At 39.2% G+C, this 26,003-nt stretch overlaps 1 protein-coding gene across 1 annotated transcript in view; it reads right to left on the bottom strand.

The window, feature by feature from the left end:
- STPG4 (sperm-tail PG-rich repeat containing 4) overlaps window positions 1-25,435 on the bottom strand; it is a 39,087-nt gene extending 13,652 nt beyond the window's left edge. The window contains exons 1-5 of the mRNA XM_061168506.1: window positions 25,400-25,435; window positions 23,509-23,565; window positions 22,108-22,365; window positions 9,191-9,255; window positions 8,331-8,385 (exon numbers count right to left, since the gene is read on the bottom strand). Of these exons, the coding sequence (XP_061024489.1) occupies window positions 8,331-8,385; window positions 9,191-9,255; window positions 22,108-22,365; window positions 23,509-23,565; window positions 25,400-25,435 (471 nt within the window). The remainder of the gene's footprint in view (window positions 1-8,330; window positions 8,386-9,190; window positions 9,256-22,107; window positions 22,366-23,508; window positions 23,566-25,399) is intronic.
- Between the last annotated feature and the right edge of the window lie 568 nt (window positions 25,436-26,003).

The raw sequence follows: 26,003 nt of genomic DNA on the forward strand, positions 1-26,003 counted from the left end.
CCGCAGCATGTGGAATCTTCCCAGACCAGGGTCTGAATCCATGTCCCCTGCACTGGCAGGCGGATTCTTAACCACTGCGCCACCTGGGAAGTCCCCCGGTACTCTCTTGATTGCCGGTGGAGATATAAATTAATGTAATACTTCTTTAAACAGATCAAGAACCTGTATATAATCTCTACTCTAGTAAATCCTATTTGTGATGATCTATAAAAAATGATTCCTAAGTTTAGAAAAGACTTTATGCGTTGTCTTATCATAGCATTAGTCTTTCGATCTGTGTATTCAGCACCATTGTCCTTGCATAACAAAGCTGTGAATGTAGACAGAATTTGTCATAGCACAAAAGAATTCTCCAAAGAGCTGACCACTAATAAAATTATATCCTATTCAAATATCCCTCCCTGCTTAACACTAGCATCCACCACTGCAGACAGGTGAGGTTCTTTGTGAGTCAGTTTCTCTCCCTCATTAAATGATATTCAACGACACACTGCAAATAAAATGCAAATCCACTTCACATGAAAATGCAAATTTTACCAAATAATGCAAGATTTCGTGAAGTTGATGTAAGTAATGAAGTGCCTAAATCACAGGAACAGTCTTCGATTGACCAATGAGGATCCAGCAAAGTTAGATCAGTTAAAAAGAAAGAAGAGAAGCTGGACAAGGATTGTGACATTATTGGCACTTCAGTAAAGAATGATTTACAATATCAAAGAAGACACCCTTGGGAAAACTGATGAACCTTCAAATATTTTTTTCTAAAATTTGTTCTTTATGATTTCGTTAGAATGTCAAATATGAAATGAAGGATGTCACTATACTATCATAAAATATTGTCAGAAAAAATAAACTAAAATCAACACAATTTCCCTTTTTAATATGATTTAGTACATAGTTGCAGTTATATTTTCATAATTTTTAGTTTAACTCCTTTTTGAAGTATGATTTATTTACAATGTTGTGTTAATTTCTGCTGTACAGCAAAGTGATTCAGTTATATATACATATACACATTCTTTTTAAAATTCTTTTCCATTATGGTTTATCACAGGATATTGAATATAGTTCCCTGTGCTCTACAGTAGGACCTTGTTGTTTATCCATTTTATATATATAATACTTTGCATCTGCTAACCCCAAACTCTCAATCCATCCTGCCCCCACTGCCCCCCTCCTTGACAACCACAAGCCTGTTCTCTATGTCTGTGAGTCTGTTTCTGTTTCATAGATAGGTTCATTTAGTTTAACTCTTTTTCAGTAAAATTCAGTAACTTTATTGATTACTCTGAAATTTTGATTCCATTTAAAGTAGGTTCACCTTAATAGGTCTTTTTTGTGGGTTAAGTTATACTTAGATAATGAAGACTCCTGTGTAAGGAATAATTGAAAACGAGGTTAATCATCAACAGGAGAATGGGTGAATAAACTGAGATGTGATAACTTGATTATTTACCCAGTAAAAAGAAAGTTCAACAGGATTTCTAATAACATGAAAGTGGAACATACGCTAATTGAAAAAAAGGATATAAAATTGTAGTGTACCATAATCACAAGTATGTTTTTAAAACTGCACAGAAAAAAAAGGGAGAAAATTACTTAACATTATTGGTTGCTTATGAGTAATAGGAAATTTTAAAAATATAATTTTCTATATTTTCCAAATTTTATTCATTCATTTTTATTCTAACTTAAATTTTTAAATATATTTTTACTTAAATTTTAAGATATTTTATTAAATTTATAGATAAAAATCGTTTTAAAAATCAACTGGAACCAAAAGCCTTATAATGAAAAACAGAAGTCTTTGGTCTCATCCCTCTCCAATTTCATTCCCTAATGGGTTTTGTTTTTAAGAGTGTATAACATGCAGCACAGGATGGTGAACACAGTTCTTTCACTGAAATGATACTATTCTGATTCTTTTAGGCAACTAGCACTCTTAGAAACATCTTTTCCACATACGTCTTAGGCACACGTGTCTGAGTAGGCTCTAGAGAGCCTAAGACAGCTATTTTTTAACTCTTAGTTGTTCTTCTGGAAGTTATTTCCTTATCACTAAATAATATGTTCATATTGTTATTCCTTAATTTATATTTTAGAAATTATCTCTTGGTGATGTCCTGGAATAAATGAAGATATGGCTCTCTTGCTCTATCCACTATTCCTCTCTCCCTATCCACTCAAAGTAGCATTTTAAATCACTAACCAATGTTTACTAAATAAATATTATTCCTTGCAGAGTCAAGTTATATAATATGATTTCTTGTCTTGCACCGTCTTTTGTTTTACCTGGAGTTAATTAGTGCCTTGTTTTTTCACTTGCACACTTTGCTATACATACTTTCTTAAATTTTCCCATTACATCAGCTGTTCTTGAGTCCCTTTTTCCTTAGAAACATTCCTTCTGGAGTTCTTTAGTTTCTTTCTCAAATGTGGATTGGTTTCTCTCTCAGCCTGCTATACAGTCGTCCACCTGGGACATCTTTTAACAACTTTCCCGAATTGGATCCACTTTCTCCTGGATCCCATCCCTTCCTCTTTCTGGATTACTCCTTTGTTTTGCTGTATTTTATCACCAATGGCATCTTTAAAAAGGGTATCTTGGAGGTAATTCTTATGAATTTTTGCATGTTTGAAAATGTCCTTTAGGAATTTAGGATTAACATATATACACTATAAAATAGATATATAAAATAGATAACCAACAAGAACCTACTGTATAGCACAGAAAACTATACTCAATATCTTGTAATAACCTAAAATGGAAAAGAATCTGAAAAAGTATATATATATGCATATATATGTGTGTAGGTATAACTGAATCACTTTGCTGTACACCTGAAACTAATACAACATGGTAAATAAACTATACTTCAATAAAAAATTTTTTAGGGCTTCCCTGGTGGCACAGTGGTTAAGAATCCGCCTGCCAATGCAGGGAACACGGGTTTGAGCCCTGGTCCAGGAAGATCCCACGTGCTGCGAAGCAACTAAGCCCATGCGCCACAACTACTGAACCTGCGCTCTAGAGCCAGCGAGCTACAACTACTGAAGCCCGCGTGCCTACAGCCTGTGCTCCGCAACAAGAGAAGCCACCGCATTGAGAAGCCCGCGCACCGCAATGAAGAGTAGCCCCCGCTCCCCGCAACTAGAGAAAGCCCACTCACAGCAACGGAGACCCAACGCAGCCAAAAAATTAAATAAATAAATTTATTAAAATAAAAAGTTAAAAAAAGAAAAGAAAAGCCAGTGTAGCAAGGCTCTCAGCAGGAACCTAAGCTGCGGCTCTCCATCGTAAGGATCTTCGATGATCAAGGCCCAGTAGGCAGGCTGGCAGGTGGGCCTCGCAGGAGAGAGAACTCATCCCACTGCACACGGGGTCAAGCAGGCCAACCCGGCCCCATGAATAAGCCTCAGTCATCAGTGGGGAGTTGTGACTCCAGAGACGGTACAATGTCTGCCACTTGGATTTGACCCCAGATCAGCTCTACACATCTAAAGACATTAAGCAAGTCACTTGGTCAAGCTCACTCACGGGGCAGCTCAGGTTCTGAGTCACCATAGACTGGGTCTAAGTCTTGGCTCTACCTTGGGCCACTGACTTCCATTTCCTAACCTATCAACGAGAGATGATAAATAGCACCCTCCCCACATTGCAGTGAGGATGAAATGATATGGGGTATGTCAGTCACCGAGCACTGTGCCTGGCACCAGAAAACCAATGAATGATGGCCATCACCATCATCAAAACTGACCCCAACAGAGTAGTTAAGTTTCTTCTAGTTCTAAGAGTCCTTGACAGTTCTATGACTATGATGTTAATATCTAGAACAAGGAAACTGAATGATAAAAGTGATCAAATCGGTTTCCAGATAAAGGCCTAAGGATTAATGCATTTATCTCCGGAAGGTCTGGGATGATGTTCTCCTAGCAAGCATCATTTCTTCACCACACTCACACTCTGTGCCACTATCTCCCACCGTTGGGATCAAAGCCATTTGCTCTCTGCAGTTTACAAGGTTATGGATCTAACAAACCCACAAGTCTGCTCTGGGAGTGTGTGTTTAGGACTGAAATGAATCACAGCCCTGAGCTATTTCTTTGTCTTGGAACATTTTCCATGAAAGTATTCTTTTCACTTTGTTGAAGGACAGGATGTTCCAAATTGTGAATCACTTTTATTTATAAAATGGGATGAATGAGGTGACATCAATGAAAACGGCAGAATAAGGATATCCGAAAAACTCCTCCTCCATAAAGCAATGAGAACAAAGGCAAAAGCTGTCAGAATCAACTGCTTTGTGCTATTTCACATATCAGGCTGCTTATCCTTCAGGATGCCTAACCTGAACTAAAACCAAATTAATTTTAACTGAGTCTGTTTACTAATAGTAAATAAATCATTATTAACTCATGGCATTCATTTAAAGCATGCATTTCAAAGGAAATACAGTATCAGCCAGTGGGGGGAAAAAAAAAACTGATGTCTTGACTGCTTGCTGCCAAAGCCAGCAGAACACATGCCTTTACCTCCATTCCTCCCCGATCAAACAAAAAAGGCACAACTATCTCCCCCCAGACATATACACCTGTACACACACACAGAACCAAGAGAAGAGACAACAGCCAACAAAGATCATGTGTTTGGGGAAGATGTGAAACGGCATGGAGGAATGGTCCCTGAGGTGGTAGGGTGGAGAAAGCTAAAGACCAGTGTGTGGAGGGGGCCTGCTGATGAGAAGCGGGCTGATTTGCTCCACAGAATCCAAGAAAAGCTCAGGAATTTCAGGCTTTAGACACCTGTGAGGTGGAGGTGAGGGTAAGGCTGCAAGCAGGAAGATTGACTGAGTGTCTTTTCCCCAGGTCCCTACCTACCTACTCCCAGCAGTCAGGTAGCTACCCTTCCCTCATCCCTGTAGGAGACGGAGGTTTTCGTTTCCAGGGAGACTGAGCCAGAGATCTGGACCCAGAAGCCCCAGGCACTGTTAGGACAGGGGATTTTACTGAAAACAGGAATTAAGAGAACTTCTAGACATACAGATGGCCAACAGGCACATGAAAAGATGTTCAGCATTGCTGCAAATCAAAACTACAATGAGGTATCACCTCACACTGGTCGGAATGACCATGATCAAAAAGTCTACAAATAATAAATGCTGGAGAGAATGTGGAGAAAAGGGAATCCTCCTACACCGTTGGTAGGAATGTAAGTTGGTGCAGCCACTATGGAGAACAGTATGGAGGTTCCTTAAAAAACTAAAAATAGAGTTACCATACCATCCAGCAACCTCATCCCTGAGCACATACCTGGAAAACATGAAAACTCTAATTTGAAAGATATGCACCCCAATTTTCATAGCAGCACTATCTACAACAGCCAAACATGGACACAACTCAAATGCCCATCAACAGATGAATGGACAAAGTAGATGTGGTATGTATATATACAATGGAATATTACTCAGCCATAAAAAAGAATGAAATATTGCCATCTGCAGCAACATGGATGGACCTAGAGATTATCATACTAAGCGAAGTCAGAAAGAGAAAGACAAATACCATACGATATCACTCACATGTAGAATCTAAAAAATAATGCAAGGGAATCTATATACAAAACAGGAATAGACATAGAAAACAAACTTATGGTTACCAAAGGTGGAGGGGAGGATAAAGTAGGAGTATGGGATTAATAGATATAAACTACTACACATAAAACAGATAAGCAACAAGGATTTACTGTATAGCACAGGGACTATATTCAATATCTTGTAATAGCCTGTAACTGAAAATAATCTGAAAAAAATATATATATAAAACAGAATCACTTTGCTGTACACCTGAAACTAACAAAATATTGTAAATCAACTATACTTCAATTAAAAAAGAGAGAGAGAACTTCTGCACAACGAATGGTGAGACACCACCACCCCAGCCCAGCCCGTTCCCCCACTCAGTAACCAGAACACTGGCAACTAGCTTATAGCCTAGGCAGGAGGCCGAGGAGTCATTCTGAAGCAACTGACAAGTTCAAAAGAGAAAGCTTAACAGATAGAAACATTTATGAGCTACAGAGGGGAAAAGCCAGTCCTCATCTTATCAGTCTACTGTGAAATCCACCTGGAAATAATCCCCACCTGTATTAGTTTCCTGTGGCTGCTATAACAAATTACCAGAAATTTGGTGGCTTAAAACAACAGAATTTTACTCTCTCACAGTCCTAGAGGCCAGAAGTCCCACATCAATTTCACTGAGCTGAAATCAAGGTGTCGGGAGGCCTGTGGTCCCTCTGGAGAATGTTAGAATCCATTCCCTGCCTCTTCCAGCTTCTGGTGGTGCCGCCTTCCTTGGCTTTTGGCCGCATCACTCAAATCTCCACCTCCCTGGTCACATTGCTTTCTCCTCCTTTCTTAAACTTCCCTCTGCCTCCGTTTTATAAGGACATTTGTGATTGCATTTAGGGCCCACTGGATAATCCAGGATAATTTTTCCATCTCAAGATCCCTAACATACTCACATCTGCAAAGTTTTTGCCATCTGGTAACATTTATAGGTTCTGGGCATTAGGACGTGGGCACATCTTTGTGGTCTATTATTTAACCCACCACACCACCCACATACAGAAGGCTTTCAATTAGCTTTTTAGTTTCTCACACTTAAGTATTAGTGAATAAAAATTTTTTCACCTTTATTGGATATCTGAATTTCTTATTTTATGAATTGTCTATTCACTGCCTTCATCCGTTTTACTTTTCTATTGGTGTTTTTCCTATAAATCATTAAGAGAATTTTAGATAAGGCCATTAACTGTTTATCTGCCATGTATGTTGAAAATACTTTTCCTAATTCCCATTTGCCTATGAACTTTGTTTACAGTTTATTCCCTGATGTACAAAAAATTCAAAATGCTATGTAATCAAATCTAAGACTTCTTTTCCTTTGCAATTCATCCACTGCTGTTATCTCAGAAAATCAGCCTTATCCTAAAATTAGATATATGCTAATATATTTTCTCCTGGTTTTATAGTCTCAAAAGTATTTAATTCTTTAATCAATATGGAATTTATTATAATATGTGGTATGAAGAGTCTAATATTTACAAGTTAATTAATCAATTGTCTAGCACAAAATAGCTCTTCCTTTCCCTACTGATTTGTCATACCATCTTTATCAAATATAAAAATTTTACATATTCTAGAGTCTGTTTTTGAGCTCTGTTCAGTTGTCTCAACTACTCTTTCATATGCTCGCTGTATCTTTTCCCCCTCAAGTTTCTAGTTACAAATAAATAATCATAGTCCATCAAAACACCCCAAAATAACTTCATATTTTCTCATTCTTTCTTTTTTTATATTTTGGCATCCTACTGATTAGTTACTTATCTAAAAGAGTTCATTTTTATCAAATACATGTACATATATTTGAAAATTTTTAGAAACAGGAAAGCATTTTCACCTTTTTTAAAGGAAAGAAACTAGGACTACTTTTCTTTCTTGCTGTTCATACAGTGATATATTGAATATCTTTGATGATTTAAATAATTAATTAATTCAACAAACACTATGTGTAAGCCATTTTCCTAGGCACTAGGTATACAGGACAAAAACAGACAAAAATCCCCACCTTCATGAAGCTTACATTCTGGTGGGGGAGACAGATAAAAACAGGATACGTAAATTTTTAAATGTAATGTATCAGACAGTGATGAGTGCTATGCAGAAAAATAAACCAAGAAAGAGGGACAGGAAATTCTGAACAGGTGACTAGAGATGACCTCAATAAGAAGGTCATATGAGTCAAGACCTAAAGAAAGTAAAGGAGCCTTTACTTTTCTTCTATAACTTGACACAAATGGGTTACTTATTGAAATCCCCAGTGTATCTTTAGATATATTTTAAGTATATCTTTTTTAAAAATTTATTTATTTTTGGCTGTGTTGGGTCTTCGTTGCTGCACATAGGCTTCTCATTTCAGTGGCTTCTCTTGTTGCGGAGCAAGGGCTCTAGGTGCACGGGCTTCAGTAGTTGTGGTTCGTGGGCTCTAGAGCACAGGCTCAGTAGTTGTGGCGCACGGGCTTAGTTGCTCCCCGGCATGTGGGATCTTCCCGGACCAGGGCTTGAACCCGTGTCCCCCTGCATTGGCAGGCGGATTCTTAACCACTGCACCACCAGGGAAGCTCTTAAGTATATCTTAAATCAACTACATTAATCATTCATTGCTTTTCTACTACGATGAGTGAAATGTTAATCTTGATATATCAAAAAGGAATCATGGCATATTTTAAACATCAAATTCATCATGAGTTAATTGTCTACCAACATACTTACAGGAGTGAAGCAGCCTGTTGGAAACCTTTGAACTGTAGAACGAAATACAAAGCTCCTATATTAAAAAAACAAAAAAAGATATGATCTTCTAAATCTATTTTTTTTTAATGTGAGGATCTTTAACATATTCCCTGTCTCTCATTAAATATTTAAAAATGCTAATCTGGGGACTTCCCTGGTGGCGCAGTGGATAGGACTCCGTCCTCCCAGTGCAGGGGGCCCGGGTTCAATCCCTGGTCAGGGAACTAGATCCCACATGCATGCCACAACTAAGAGTTTGCATGCCACAACAAGGAGCCCACGTGTTACAACTAAGGAGCCCACCAGTCACAACTAAGGAGCCCACCTGCCTCAACTAAGGAGCCCATGTGCTGCAACTGAGGAGCCGGTGAGCCGCAACTAAGACCCAGCGCAACCAAATAAATAAATGATAAATATTTTTTAAAAATGCTAATCTAATATGATGGGCATAAATGAGGTTTAAAAGTCATTAGTGTTGGGACTTCCCTGGTGGTGCAGTGGTTAAGAATCCATCTGCCAGTGCAGGGGACACAGGTTAGATCCCTGGTCCTGGAATATCACACATGCCGCGGAGCAACTAAGCCTGAGTGCCACACTATTGAAGCCCACATGCCCTAGAGCCCACGCACCACAACTACTGAACCCACGTGCTGCCACTACTGAAGCCCACGTGCCTAGAGCCCGTGCTCCACAAGAGAAGCCACCACAATGAGAAGCCCATGCACGGCAACGAAGACCCAATGCAGCCAAAAAAAAAGTCATTAGTGTTGGTGGTTAAGTATGTAAATAGAAAGGCAAGAGTGAAACTAGTAAAAGCAATTTAATAAGTATATAATTACCTGGAAGCATGCTTGGGAACTGGTGCAGGAAGTAGCTCGTATTGTCCTGGCGAAAGCTGAATTGACTACACAGAATGGACAAGGACACCAATAATAGATTAATACAGGTCTCAAACTCACTTTATTATCTATCATTCATAATCCTTTATTTTATTACCATACAACATTATATAATTTATTTTCTATTTTAAGAGTGGAAAAGGTACACTTTCAAAGGTAGAGCTTCAAAACACTCAACAGATATTCACTTTTCATGGTGAATATTATGACAGTATGCCTACAGTGGTATGGAGAAAAATGCTGTACAATTAATCATATTTTAAATGTACTAGATTCAACAAATCCAATTGACCACCAATTAGTGAGCCTGCTCTGTTGGTAAAGAACTGTGCTAGGTATGGTGGGGAATACAGCAGTGTTCTCATAATACATAAACAATGCTAATATAAAACACTATAATCGACACTAAAAGAAAGATTGGAGAGGTCGGGGATAGGGAGAGATTAACCCAACTGGGTGACCAAGAGCTAACATCACATACTCAATGGTGAAAAGCTAAAAGCATTTCCTCTAAGGTCAGGAACAGGACAAGGGTGCCTATGTCTCCATTCCTATTCAACACAGTACTGGAAGTCCTAGCCAGAGTAATTAGGCAAGAAAAAGAAATAAAAGGCAACCAAATTGGAAAGGAAGAAGTAAAACTGTCCCTGTTTGCAGATGACATAATCTTATATATAAAAAACTCTAAAGACTCCACCAAAAAACTGTTTGAACTAATAAGCAAATTCAGTAAAGTTGCAGGATACAAAAACAACATACAAAAATCAGTTGAAAAAAAAAATCAGTTGAGTTCCTATACACTAACAATGAAGTATCTGAAAAAGAAATTACGAAAACAATCTCATTTACAATAGCATCAAAACATAAAATACTTAGGAATAAATTTAACTAAGGAGATGGAAGATCTGTACACTGAAAACTATAAGACACTGATGAAAGAAACTGAAGAAGACACAAATAAATGGAAAGATATCCCATGTTTATGGATTAGAAGAATTAATATTGTTAAAATATCCATATTATCCAAAGCAATCTACAGGTTCAGTGCAATTCCTATCAAAATCCCAGTAGCATTTTTTCAAAGATATAGAAGAAACGATCCTAAATTCAGTATGGAACCACAAACGGCCCCACCAGATAGTCAAAGCAATCTTGAGAAAGAAGAACAAAGCTGGAGAGATCACACTTCCTGATTTCAAACTATATTGCAGAGCTACAGTAATCAAAACAGTATGATACCAGAAAAAAAGAGACACATAGACTAATGGAAGAAAATAGAGAGCCCAGAAATAAATCCACACAGAAACAGTCAACTAATCTTTGACAAGGGCACCAAGAATACACAATAGGGAAAGGATAGTCCCTTCAATAAATGGTATTGGGGAGACTGGATATCCACATGCAAAAGAACAAAACTAAACCCTATCTTATGCACAAATACTAACTCAAAATGATTGAATACTTAAACATAACATATGAAATGATAAAACACCTAAAAGAAAACATATAGAAAAATCTCCTTGACATTGGTCTCGGAAATGATTTTTTTAGATATGACACCAAAAGTACAGGCAACAAAAGAAAAAATAAACAAGTGGGACTACATCAAAGTATAGCCAAGGAAACAATCAATAAAATGCAAAGGCAACCTAAGGAATGGGAGAAAATATTTGCAAACCATATATCTGATAAGGTGTTAATATCTAAAATATATAAGGAACTCATACAACTCAATAGCAAAAAGACAAGTAATCAAATTTAAAAATGGGCAAAAGACCTGAATAAGACACTTTTCCATAGAAGACATACAAATGACCAACAAGTACATGGAAAGGTGCTCAACATCACTAATCATCAGGGAAATGAAAATCAAAACCACAATGAGATATCACCTCACACCAGTTAGAATGGCTATTATCAAAAAGACAAGAAATAACTAGTGTTGGTGAGGATGTGGAGAAAAGGGAACCCTTGTGCACTTTGGTGGGAATATAAAATTATATAGCCATTATGGAAAACAGTATGGAGGCTCCTCAAAAAATAAAAACAGAACTACCATATGATCTAGCAATCCCACTTCTGGGTATATATCTGAAGGAAACAAAATCAATATTTAGAAGAGATACCTGCAGTCCCATGTTCACTGCAGCATTATTCACAATAACCGAGCTATGGAAATAACCTAGGCGCCCATCCATGGGTGAATGGATAATGAAAATGTGATATATATTCCCTTAATGCATATACTATATTGGAATGTTGTTCAGCCATAAAAAAGAAGGAAAGCCTGCCATTTGCAACAACATGGATGAACCTGGAGAACATTATGCCAAGTTGAATAAGCCAGAGAAAGACAAATACCGTTTTGTAACACTTATATGTGCAATCTAAAAGGGTTGTACTCATAGAAACAGAGAGTAAAATGGTGGTTCCCAGATTGGCAGGTGGGGGAAATGGGGAGATGTTGGTCAAAAGGTACAAACTTTATTATAAGATGAATAAGTTCTGGAGATAAAATGTACAGCATGGTGACTATAGTTAATAATACTGTATTGTATACTTGAAAATTGCTAAGAGAGAAGATCTTATGTGCTTTGTGGTTTTGTTTTTTTGTTTTTCTTTTAATTATTTGGCTGTGTCGCATGGCATGTGGGATCTTAGTTCCGCAACGAGGGATCGAACCCGCACAGTAGAAGTGTGGCGTCTTAACCACTGGACTGCCAGGGAAGTCCCCAATCTTATGTGCTCTTATCACACACACACACAAAATGGTAACCGTGTGAGGTGATGGATGTGCTAATTAACTTGATTGTGGTAATCATTTCACAATATGTGTGTGTGTGTGTGTGTGTGTGTGTGTGTATATAAAACAAATCATCATGTTGTACACCTTAAATATATTCGATTTTATTTGTCAATTACACCTCAATAAAGCTGGGGGGAAATAATTAAATAAATAAATCCAACTGTGGGATCTAAAGATGGTAAAGACAGTGAGATTTGAGTGGGGTTTTAAGGAAGGTAAGACTTCCTTGAGGGAGGCAAGAGAGGGATTCTAAGAAGGAGGAACACCGTAGAATCCTTCCATTTTGGGAAGGATTCTTCCCAGGATTCGGTAATATAACTCTTCCCTGCCAGCTCCTTGAACATAGGAAGTTCTGGAGGTCCGGTCAGTCTTCCCCTGGCTTCTCATTCTCTTTCCTTCCCTCCCTTCCTTCCTTCACACATCCCACTCTCTGTACTTACCAGTTCCTGACACTCCCTTATTTCCCTTACCTCAGGGCTAATATCCACAGACTCAAGGATAGTGGAGCCACCCAGGTAGTTTGCAATGTTTCACAACGGGCAGAGAGACAGTCTCTTCTACGGTGGATTTTTCAGTCCGTTAGAAATCCTATCAGGATACTCATAAGATGAATGCAGCCAAAAGACTGTCAGGTACAATATTTTTAGGTACTACTGGTGGAAATTTCATCCAGTGTGTCTTCTTCTCTGAGAAACGGTCTCTTGCTTCACATGGAAGTATCAGTGACTCACCACCCAGACATCTTTATGGTCTGAGAAATAGACAACATTGGACTTTCTCCAAAAGATGTCTGCCTAATGGTACCAATGATGTTGTTCTTACCAGCACCCTGCAATTTTCATCAGCTCCAGAAACTATGTGAGTCCCAGTCCCTGAGATGTCTTCTGTATCCGTCTTTCAGATTCACTTTCATTTACCATTCTCTTCACAAATTTACTTGTGACAATCATTGCTCTGCCTTGCAGTTGCTCTATGAGAGTTCATCCTCAAATAATATCTGCTAAATGAGCCAACTTTGAGCACCATTTTTTTTCACTTAATTGCATGATGAATTGTTCCATCTTATGTATGCTTTGCTCTTCATTATTCTAACACTTAAGTCTTCGGTTCCCTGAAGTATTACCTGCCAGCCCCCTCCTAGGCACAAAGTTTCTCTCTGTTGATACCTTGCTCAATGAAAAACCATCCTGTTGAAAATTCATTCCTTCGGCCGTTATTTTACCATGGAGCACTTTGCAAATAAACATGTCTTCAGAGATACTTGATCGCAGCTATGAACACAGCTAACAAAAACCAATGAACCGGTTAGATTTTCTCCACCATCATCTCCCAATCAGCTGTTCAAGGATGTCTTTTGAACACACTGAAATGGATCCTTGGATTCATTCTCTGAGTTAATAGGGGTGCCATTCCATCCTGCCTACCTCCTTTTGACCTAAAACAGATATTGGGAGGTGGGGGGGCAGAATCACCACATTTGTTTCTTTTCACATAAGTTTCATCTTCTAAGACAATGCTAAAGCTAACCTAGACAGAAGTTTTAGGAAATTTTAAATTTTGTTTAATTGTGCTTTTCATTGAAATGTCTCCAGCCTAGGAAGTGAATAAGTTTTAAAATGGAAAATGAAAGGAAATAAGAGCAAAAATATTAGTTGGAAAAAATTTTGATTTCTACAAATGAACATGATTGAAAAGACTATTACTTGCACACTGAAAACAAGTCAAATCTATAGAAAGAAAAAAAAATTAAAGGTAAGTCTCTTTGCCCCCTACTTAACCTCTGCTTCCTAAATGGAAACCACTGTTAATGATTGCTTAAGTATCACCCAAGAAAACAATATGCATTTAACATCATATATATATTTGTTTTTATTTTCACAAATGGGATTATGCTATAAATATTGGTCTGTTCCTTGAGTTTTTTCATTTAATACTATACCTTGGAGATGCTTCCATATCAACACAGATAGATATACCTCATTATTTTTAATAGTAGCACAGCATTGTATGGATGTACCATTATATAACTAGCCCTCTAGTTAGATAAATTTATGAACAATGCTGCAGTATTTTATATAAGTATCTCACTGTACTTTAATAAGACTATTTGTAGGAACTACTGAGCTCGTGCGCCTCAATGAGAGAGCCTGTGTGCCGCAAACTATAGAGCCCACGTGTGCCTGGAGCCGGTGCGTCACACCAGAGAGAGAAAAAAAAAACTCCACACCACAACTAGAGAGAAGACCGCACACCACAACTAGAGAAGCTCGCACGCAGCAACGAAGGATCCTGCATGCTGCACCTAAGACCTGACGCACCCAAAAAAATAAAGAAATTAAATAAATAAAATAAATATATTTTTTAAAAAGACCATTTTTAGGGTAAATTCCTGACAGTGGAATGGTCCCTATGTGCATTTAAAATATGAACAATAATCGTCAAACCACCCTCCAAAATACTTGCAACAATTTGTATGCATACAGAATATCTCTTTCTGTACTCTCTTTGCCAATATAATGGGTATCATCCAACTTAAATTGTTGATCATCTGACAGGCAAAAAATTGTGTCTACCTGCTTTTGTTCTTTTGTAATTATTTAATAATTAGTGGAAGCCAAGCATCACTTTATGTTTTTTAGCAACTGGTATATCTCTTTGTGAATTGCTAGCTCGTATCATTTGTTCATTTTTATTTGCATTTCTCTGATCATTAGCAATGTTGAGCATCTTTTCATGTGCCTGCTGGCCATCTGTATGTCTTCTTTGGAAAAATGTCTATTCAGGTCTTCTACCATTTTTAATTGTCTTGGTTTGGGGGTTTTTTTTTTTTTTATATATTGAGTTGTGTGAACTGTTTATTTATTTTGTATATTAATACCTTCCTTATTGGTCATATCATTTGCAAATATTTTCTCCCGTTTAGTAGGTTGTCTTTTCATTTTGTTGATGGTTTCCTTTGCTGTGCAAAAGCTTTTAAATTTAATTAGGTCCCATTTGTTTACTTTTGCTTTAGTTTCCTTTGCCTGAGGAGACATATCCAAAAAAATACTGCAGCAATTTATGTCAGAGAGTGTTCTGCCTATGTTTCGTTCTAGAAGTTTTATGGTTTCTGGTCTTACATTTAGGTCTTTAATCCATTGAGTTTATTTTTGTATATGATGTGGGAAAATGTTCTAATTTCATTCTTTCACATGTAGCTGCCCAGTTTTCCCAGCAGCACTTACTGACAAGACAGTCTTTTCCCCATTGTATATTCTTGCCTCCTTTGTCATAGCTTAACTGACCGTAAGTGCGTGGGTTTGCTTCTGGGCTCTCTATTCTGTTCCACTAATCTATGTGTCTGTTTTTGTGCCAGTACCATGCTGTTTTGATCACTATAGCTTTGTAGTATAGTCTGAAGTCAGGGAGAGTCATAATTCTGGCTTTGTTCTTTTATCTCAAGATTGCTTTGGCTATTCAGGGTCTTCTGTGGTTCCATATAAATTTTAGGATTATTTGTTCTAGTTATATGAAAAATGTCATGGGTATTTTCATAGGGATTACATTAAATCTGTAGATTTCTTTGGGAAGTATGGACGTTTTAACCATACTAATTCTTCCAAGCCATGAATGTGAAATATCTTTCCATCTCTTTGTATCACTTTCAATTTCCTTCATCAGTATTTTATAGTTTTCAGAGTATAAGCCTTTCACCTCCTTGGTTAAGTTTATTCCTGGGTATTTTATGCTTTTTGCTGTGATTTTAACTGAGATTGTCTTCTTGCTTTCTCTTTCTGACAGTTCATTATTAGAGCATAGAAAAGCAACAGATTTCTGTATATTAATCTCGTACCCTGCAACTTTACCAAATTCATTTATTAGTTCTAATAGTTTTTTTTGGTGTCTTTGCTCATTTTTAAACCAGAATGTCCATTTCAATTGCGTTATAAGAGAGCATGACTCATTTTTACCCTTTGATGCAAGAGTGTTGAAGCCATGCAGTTAGTGGTCAGTGTTTCTTGAAACTCCCTTGCACCTTCACTCCCTGATAGCACTCTACTCTTCTGCATTGGCTGACCTTGGCCAGTACTGACTCATTGCCTACAGACTGGGGCAGAGTCACCATCTTCTCCTCGCCCCCTTCATTGTAGGGAAACTCTGGCACAGACTTATTTGACTTTGGGTTGCTCTGAAACTCCCCTACCATGTTGATTTCAAGCTTAGGCTTTAAACTTTCCCATTTAAATCACTGGATCCAGGTTTCCAGTTGAAAACATAAACAGTGCATTTTAAATGGTCCTGGACTGATACTCTGCAAGGTGGAGTGGCACTGGGGCACAATTTTTCTGTGGGGCATTTTGGCAATGCATCTCAAAAGACTTAGACATCTACATGCCCTTTCCTCAACAACTCCACTCTCTGACTAAAAGCAGGAAATGCCTGACTATGCAGTATTAGTATTAGGTTATGTCCTTACAGTAGAACACTATGCAGCTATTTAAAATGATGTAGAGAATACATGATGGTGTGGAAAAGATTCACAATATACTTCCAAGGGAAAAAAAGAGTTCTGCTTTCTGCTAATGGCAGCCTAGGTTATTTGGATGATGAAAATTCCCACTGCAGACAACTACTAGAAATGAGAGTTGAAATAATAAAAATAGACAAGAGCTTTTAAAAAGATTTGAAATTGATGACAATAAGGAATATAAACCCCCCAAACCAAGAGATAGCAAGAAACCAGACAGGCAAATGGCCCAGTTTTGCTCAGAGGATGTATGCTGGTCCAGACCAAACTCAGCAGAGGAACAGAGCTGGGTTTGAGTGAACTTCAGAGCCCTATAAGGATCCAGAGGCCAAAGCCTGGACCATCAATGTTGCTGATTTAATGGAAGTCCTACCAACAGGAATTGGAGGCCCTAAAAGGGAACTTCCTGAAAGCAAACCTACCACCTCACCCCAATGCTAGGGACTGCAAAAAGAGTTGTCTTGGTGCTAAGGAGAATTGGGAGAGGGGGAAGAAACACACCCTTGAGAGACTGTAACCGTGGGCTGGTTCCTTTCATGGATTCAGTCCAAATGCCCATCACTAGAGTGATCCAAGAATACATAAGCAGTGTATTTCAAGTGGCACCAAACTGGTAGCTCCCCTAAGTATTAGCAGAACCAAAAGCAAACCTTCTCTGAAGGAAAAAGGCTTTCATCTTAGGGAATTCATGAAAACAACCTTTCAGTGGGAACGAGCAACACACAGTCAAAGATAATCACACATCCAAGGAACCAAAATGAGTAAGGCCGAGTCAGATTTCAGAAATGTAAGCAATCATTAATTCATTCATGCATTCAACAAATATTAACCATCAGACACTGTTCTAGAGGCAAAGATATAACAGTGAACAAAGCGGATAAGTATTCATGTCCTCATGAAGCTTCACTCTCACGGAAGGAGGCAGACAACAAATAATAAATGCAAAGTGCAAATAAATTATATAGTATACTGAGGGCTCTAGGTGCTATGGAAACAATGAAGGAGCAGGGTAGGAAGGTCAGGAGTGTCAGGTGGCCAATTTAAATGAGGCTCATTGAGAAGGTGACACTTGAACAAAGACTTGAAGGAGAGGGGGTAAGCCATGCAGATATCTGGGATAAGAGCATATGAAGGAAGATCCAGTGCAAAGACCCTGAGGTCAGAGTGGGAGTAGCAAATTCAAGAAGCAGCCAGGATGAGGCCAGTGGGGCAGGATGAGAGTGAGGGGAGACACAAGAGATGAGGTCACAAATGAAGCCTATCCACCATCAACGTGTTGGCCCTGAAAACAGCCACTCAGAGATCACGCCGACTATCACAAAGCCTGAACCCAGAGGTTCTCAATCAGGAGTGTTTTTTTGGTTTTTGGTTCCCCACTTCCTCAGGGGACATTTGGGCAATGTCTGGAGACAGTTTCAGTTGTTACAACTGGGAGGGGGGATTGCTAATTGGCATCTAATTATTCTGAAATGCTGCTAAACATCCTACAGAACCGCCCCCTACCACAAAGAATTATCCTGACCCAAGAGTCAATAGTGCCAAGGGTGAGAAACCCTAAATTCGACATAAAATGGAGAAGTCAAAAAGGCAGTTGGATATACAAGTCTGGAGTTCAACAGAGAAGGCTGGGCAGGAGATATACATTCGGAAATCACAAACAAATAACTGGTGTTCAAAGCCTTGAGACTGAATCAGATCAGCGGGGAGTGAGTGTAGATGGGGAAGAGGTGTTGCGTGCCTGGCGCTCCAACAGGAAGAGGGCAGGGAAGAGGGGCTGAACCGGCCAAAAGGCTGAGAAGAGGAAAACAAGAATGAGGATTGAGGAGGAGGTGTCAGGGGTTTGGAAAGAGGGGAGATGTGAGAGAAAGCTACCCAGGAAAATGGGAGAGTAAACAGACTAGGGAAGTCCATTCTGGGCCCACAGGAGGTGAAGAATTTAAAATGAGACTAGTCATTTGGCTACACAGATGCAGGTTCAAAGTTCGAAGAGAGATTTGACCAGGGTTGTGGCTTTGCCAAACAAGTAAGATGAACCATCAGGGGCCAGGGAATTGAGGGCGTGTGCAGGGAGTAACTCTAATGATTAACTTCAGCTTTGAAAGGAAAGCAAGCACTGAAAGTTGAGAGGCAATGAAAGGTGGTAGTATAAGCAGATAGGGTAGGGAGTCCCCAGAGGAAGAGAACCAGGCATGGCTTTCCTGACATAAGAGAAGCCATTTTTGGCCTAAGCCATTTTGTGATCTAAGCCTGGCCTCGGTAATTAATGATCTTAAGGGAAGTGAGGAAATGCAGGAACAGAGGAAAAGCAGTCAAGGAACAATAGGTCAGCAATAAAACAGAGTCCCAGTTCCTCCTCAAGGGATATACGTAACAATTTGATACACGTCTTTGAGTTCTGCAGGAACTAAGGCCTCCACCCAGGTGGAGGATAGAAGGATGATGCTGACCCTCCTGACTTCAGTCGACTAAAGCTTGGACTCTGTCGACCTTTGCCCTGATCCTACGCTGAATTCTCCTCTGCTCAAGCCCCCTCATGAATATGCATGTACCTTTAGCTTTAGACTTCCCCAATTTTGGTGTTGGGGAGACACTGCTTTGGGAAAGATACCTGTTTTCTCCTAACTCGCTGCAAGTAATAAATCCTTCCTCCTCCCGCTCTTTGGCTTAGTTGTATCTTTTGGTTCGACACCCACCAGGAGGCAAACTCATTTTTCGGGCAACAGTGGGATCAATGGATTGTAGACTAGGTGGGAACAGAAAATTTGTTGAGGTTGGGATACTAGAGTGGGTAAGGCAGAAGATCAGGGGAGAGTGATCAGAGTGGGATGCATGCAACTGAAATTAAGGAGGGTTGAAATGATTGGTGTTGAAAAAAATTTAAGGAGTGAGGGCTGAAGTGCAGGAGAGTTCAAGAAACTGAGAAGCCAGATTGTTGGAAAATCATCATCTATGCGTGTACTGAAATTATGACAGGAGTAGTGGAAAGAGTGACAGGGTGCAAAGGGAGCTAAAATCATCCAGAAATAAGGTGGAGTAACACAGGGGTTACTGGGATGACTGCAACACTGGGAAAAAGCAGGTCATAAAATTATATAATGGAGAGAAAAGGCCCCACTTCTGTACATATATTCTGAAATAAAAACATTATTTCTCTAATAAAAAAAAAAGTACTGTAAAAGTTGTAGGTCTATATCAAATACTCTTTGGAAAGAGCCAGATATAGATGAGTATACCCACATACACATTCAAATGTGAATATAAATATAAATATATCCATGCACATATGATTCTTTGACATAGATTCTCCTCTTGAGTTACATGCTTCAGAATAAAGGTGTTAAAAATAGTAAAAACTTTCTTACAAATGAAGAACAGCACTAACAAGGTATAATGTGAATATTCTATTAAAAATTATGACGCTTGAGAATGCTGTTCTATCTTAATAAATAACAATAATGTATACTGTATCTACCTCGAATTCCAATTATTATTTTACTGAGTTCTGCTATTAAAAAAACAGAATTATGAATTTTTTTCTCCTACTTCACTTCATACAAACACTTTAATGCAAGCAGGATCATATGCCTAGATGCAAAAGATAGAACTATAAAGTTTCTAGAAGAAAGCATAGGAGAATATGTGTACAGCCTTAGAGTAGGCAGGGATTTCTTTTTTTTTTTTTAATTAATTTTTATTGGAGTATAGTTGCTTTACCAGAATTATGAATTTTATTGGTGACTAAACAGGGTTACATCTGAATAGCTCTCCTCTTGTGAATATATTATTATATGCCTTTGAAACAGAAAATTAGGAAAACATTTAATTCTTCCAGTTTCTGGAGCTCAAGCCTTTGTGGGAGGTAGGGAGAGAGGAGAAAGAAAGGAAAGAAACAGGAAAAGTATGTTTTCAGAAGGTTTTTATCCATCCCTCTGGGTAAGCCACACTCTTTTGGTCTTTTAAAGCTTTAAATTTTGCCTAACACCAACCATCTATGTTTTCTCCTTTCAGAAGTGGGCCTGGGCCTACCCTTAGAAACCTCTAAAAGCCAGAAGAGAGGAAGCAGAAGAGAAGTAAATGGTGAGGGAGGCTAACGAAGAATGATTTTGTATTGGAGGTGGCCAGAACGATTTCACACGTTGCCTGGTTACCTGATACCAAGTCATAAAAGTCTAATTTAGTGTTTGTATTCATCCACTGAACCAAACGGGATAAGATTTATCCCATGAACATTTATCATCCTGTCCTGTTTCAAAGCTATAATTTGCAAAGCTGCAGGAAGGTTCACGGTTGGATACGACACGTGCTCGTCCTGCTGAAGACTTCTTGTCCACCCTACTAACCACACCCCTTCCATTTAATTCAACCTCCTGTGGCAATGTATCTTCTCAGGTTATCACCATATTATTCTGATAAGGTGGTGAAGACTGATACTATTATTAGCTCCTTTATAAATGGGAGATATTAAGGCCCAAAGTCCCAAATAACAAAGTCCAAGTCCCAACTCTGGCCCTTGGGCAGGCCCCAGACAGTGCTCTGCCCCTCCCGTGAAACGCCTCCCTCGGATTCCACCCCCTGAAACCCTGTCCCTCATTCAAGGCCAGAGGCGCAAGGTAGACTGGAAAAAGCATCAAATTGGGGCTCAGAAGCCCTCCGTTAAAAGTACTGCCTCCCCTCTTTATTAGCTATGTGCCTCAGAACCAGTTACTTCGTCTCTATTCATCTCAGTTTCCTCATCTGCAAAATGGGGATTAACATCCGTTTTGCCTATCTCAGAATGCCTGTGAAGAACTACTAGGAGAATATATGTGGAAACTCACAGCAAACCGTTAAGAACCACACGAATGTCATATGTTATCCAAGGTCCAGCTTGAGTCCTACTCAATCCAGGGAGCCTTCCAGACTTTCAATCCCACCCCCTGGCATTTCCTCTTACACTATTTATCTCAGCACTTGATCTATGGGCTATTGTGTTGTTATTTAAATATTTCCAAGTCAGGAACATCTTCTCTCAGAAGAGCCTAGCCCAGGGCTATAAGCAAGCAGTTCTCTGAATTCTCAATGTGATGCATGAACTGGTGGAGCTGAGAGTACACCCTGACCCTCCTGGTACCAGGGTGCTCATTTCTACAAGAAATTCTTGCAAAAGCTTCCCTATGGTGTATAGTTATACTCACGCTCTAATAAGAGGACCACTGACTGAAAGGCAAAGTTTTCTCTTTAAAAGAAGAGATGGGGCATGGCCCCAGAAGCATGGCCCCATCACAGATAAGACCCCAAGTCAGGGGAATCCTGCCAACAGTTCCCAGCGAGGGAAAAAAAATTTCCGCATGTACTCACTTTAGGTTGAGGAGGTCTCACAGGGATACACCTTGCTGGATATATTTGCAAATGAGACAGCCCTTTGTTTGATTTCTGGACAGAATAAGGCATTCTACAGGTTTTCAGTTTCTCCTGGGGAAGATACACTCTTAAGTATAGAGAATATTTTCCTCGGGGCTTCTTGGTAGCTTTCCCATACAAAAGCAGCTGCTAGTAGTGCTTTACCTGATCTCTGTAAACCAGCGTGCTGAGGTTTGACCGTGGTTTGTCTTTAAACGAGTAGGTGGCCACTTGCTTCTTTAACAAGTCCAAGAAGTCAGGAGGCATGTACTGGGGAAGGTCATTTAGTACCAGATCGTTTCTTTGCAGAAGAGGTGGTTTTTTCCTTCCTTCATTTTTAAAACTGTATGTTGCTATCACTGGATTTAATAGAGATTCTTCAATAAAAGTTTTCAAGTGGTAAGTGCCAGGATTAGGAGTGTTCTGTGGAGAATTGACATCATTTTTAAAGTCAGTGTGTAAACTGGTTAACATCTCTTGAAACATCATTCTTGCAAAGGTCACTCCTAAGTAGCATTTCTCTTTGTTTTACAGTTTAATAAGATTCTATCAAATAGAGTAAACACTCCCCCCAGAACAATATTTCAAGACAATCATGATGATTTCCTTTCTGAGACAATCGCTAAATTATAGCAAATGGGTTACGGCCATAGTTGAAGTTTTAACTTTTTAAAAAGTAGCTTCAGAGATACTTAATCTTGAGATTCAATTTGACTGTAAATGTCAGGCCTCTCATGAGACCCCCTCAGGATAAGCTTCGTGACTAAACAGAAGTTATCCTACTTCTGCTTAGTAGATACCACGTGTTTCTTTCTAGCCCTCAAGTGGGAAGCTAAAGGATGATAACACGAGACTGAGGATGAATTGGCAGAACACATGGCCTAATTAGTCCCATAAGAGGTTTGGTACTTTCAAATCACAACCACAGTATGGCTGAAGGGCCAGACCTGACAGTTTAGTTGCTGCTGCTTTTGTGGCCATCTTCCCACTGAGAACTCAGCTCAGTTCTACCATTAAAATTAGTTCAATTCCAAGGAGGCTTTGGCTCCTGAGGCCCCTCTGTTATAGAAAGGTGTGAACAGAAAATATTTCTGCCATATAGAAACACTGTATCTTGAGAGGCAGATCTTCCAGTCATCTTTCTTTCGTATATTACCGTCTTGTTTTCATACATTGACCATGTTAACAAAAGTTATCATAGACTCTTACTTTTTATCTAAGTAAAATAACAACCAAAATCAAACACATTTCCAGAATGCATGCTTTTTCTTCCTTGTGTAATCTCACCAAGGTCATAAACTAGGTTGACTTTATCAAGAGATCCTGTAAAACACCTGGATTCCTAGAGTTGTTTTACTTCCAAGCTTTTACTGCATTCAAAATTTAAAGTTAGTTTCTCAGTCATATGCTGATACTAAAATTATAAATATGAAATAAGGCCCATGTAGATTTGAACAACCATTGTTTTCTTAAAATTAAGTATTAGTGACTTAATCAGGTTAGACTGATTATAATACCAATAAGAATGAGGATACTTTGAATAGGAAAGGATGAAAATATACATACTGTTAATGCTATTCTCCACCATCCTTCTCTTTCAAAAGATGACTTCCGGCTTGGTTTCTATTAATAAACATAAAATGTGCTTATTCATTTTAGAAGTGATCCCTGGAAGTTAAATATCACTTATAAAACATGTACTTGAAGAAATGGATACCAGTACCAAACCGGTCAGCCTGAATTAAAATAAAAGCTACATAATGATAAATTTTGCCTGTAATATTTCCTTAAATTACTATTTTATGATCTTAAGTGCTTTTTAAACATCTAAATTCCCTTTGGGTAAATTAGAGTAATAAACATCCCCATCTCACAGAGATGTCATGAGAATAATTAGAGGTGACAAAATTTGGTGCTCTTAGGAAGAAAAGAGTTGTATAAACCCAAAATTGTGTTAGTATAATTGTTATTAAGATTTATGGCTCAGGGAGCTCAAGGTAAAAATGTATAGTCATTAAATTAATGGGATATTGGGATACAAATTCCTGGCGACATGGCAAATGTTGAACACTGCCATTTCCTGGATTTACATATGCTATGACTTGGGCTTGAACTCCAGCTCGGCCACTGGCTAGGAGCACTAGGCAAGTTAACCCTCATGAACCTCAGCTTCCTCTTAGGAATACAAAAAACGGCACCAGGCCTGGCATGAAAATAAGGCATTGTAAAACCTGTACCCACAACCAGGGCTCAGTAAGTGGCAGCTTTTATTTTTAACATCTCATCCGTCAAGTTAAGAAGCAGATTATTTTGATACTCTTCAGTTTCCAAGGACGCTCTTGTCTTCCATAGTAAGTACTTTACACCCACTTATTATCCCATATTTGTTTCAGCTTCACTGTCAACAGAACATGGTTGTTTTTTCCTTTTGTGCTATTTCCATTAGGTAAAATCATTAAAATATTGAGTTCTACTTTCATTTAGAATACTTCTGTTATTACTATGAAATATAGGTTATCTCAAGCAACAAGGCATTAAAAATAATAAACAATCTAATCAGTCAACGGATATAATTAATTATTCCTGTCTAGCAATTTATATCCACTTACAAGTACCCTTGGGCTTTAGTTTTACTATGAAATATAGGCATTTCTCTAAAAAAGCATTGTTTCATACGCACTGCTAAGTCTGAATTTCTTCCTATACATTCCCTTTATTAGATTTATGTTGAATCTTCTCTGTTGCACATTTATAGTCACAGAAATCAAACTTTTTCAGGCAGGTCGAGACAGGTCTCCACCTCTACCTAGGACCAGGGAAATGAGGTGGGAAGAAGGGAGAAGTAAACGTGATACATCTAAAGGAAGGTAATTGGCAGCTGCTGTTTTGTTTTGCCCAAGACAGGTGATCTCAACTTCACCTATCTCCCACTTCCAATTCACTTCAGGGGTGAATCACTTTACACAAGACGGGCTAGACATCCCTTGCCCAAATTTATTTAAAAACTAAACAAAGATACTTTCAAATATTTTATAAATACTAAAGTAGGAAGCAGGGCAAAAACGTGTCCAATAGACTAAGGAAGGAAAAACGCATTCTCTGGGCAGACAGAGGGGAAAGTGAAAGAAATCTAATTACCCTATTAAAACAGTTGTCCAGTGCAATTAGCAGTAGGTAAGAGGGGGAAAAAACAACACAGAAAACAAAGGGCGAATGGGAAGGATAAGGGAGAGCGAGGGAAGAGGAGAGCAAACGAAGTGGCACTCAAATACCGATCGGGAAGAAAGGACTGCAGGTGCAGACGTGAAGGTAGGGAGAAGCGGAGTGCCGCCAGAGCCCGGGATTAGAGAGAGGTGGGACTTGGGACGGAGCTCGGCGAGGGGAACTTTGTTGTGGAGGTGGGAGGGTAGGGAAGGAAGGCGGTACCGAGGCCGCCCCGCCTCGCTTCTTCCCTTACTGCGGCGGAGGCGATGGCCATGATTGGCTGGTCCATTGCTGCCGCCTCGCTCCCTAGGCCGAGGCTGGCGTCCGGTTGCCAGGAGGCGCCTCAGTCCGCCGGCTCTTGAGCGTGCGCAGGGCACCCGCCAGGTTCGTCTCCCGATGTGGGGGAAGGGAGGCGGGCACACGCTTGGAGGGCCCGCAGCAAGCCTCACGCAGAGGAAATGGGTCGAGACTGTCAGGCACACGCGTGGTAAGGAAACCTAGAGAGCGCGGAAGTCGCCAGAGAGCCCTCGGCAAGTATCTGCGCCAAGGGAGACCTGCAAAGGCTTAAGCGCCCCAGGATCTCCATCAGCCCTTTCCCAGATCACCTCATGCTTGATACGCATACTTAGATTTAAGGCAAAAATCAACCTCAGCACCCACTTTATTTTTTGAATTTTATTTATTTTTTTATACAGCAGGTTCTTATTAGTTATCTATTTTATACATATTAGTGTATACATGTCAATCCCAATCTCCCAATTCATCCCACCACCACCTCCACCCCTCCACCACTTTCCCCCCTTGGATAGCACCCACTTCCTAAGATTGTTTCTAAACTCCTCCAGATGTAAATTCTG

The sequence above is a fragment of the Eubalaena glacialis genome, chromosome 14 (genome assembly GCF_028564815.1).
Source record: "Eubalaena glacialis isolate mEubGla1 chromosome 14, mEubGla1.1.hap2.+ XY, whole genome shotgun sequence".
In the NCBI taxonomy this organism is placed as follows: Eukaryota; Metazoa; Chordata; class Mammalia; order Artiodactyla; family Balaenidae; genus Eubalaena; species Eubalaena glacialis.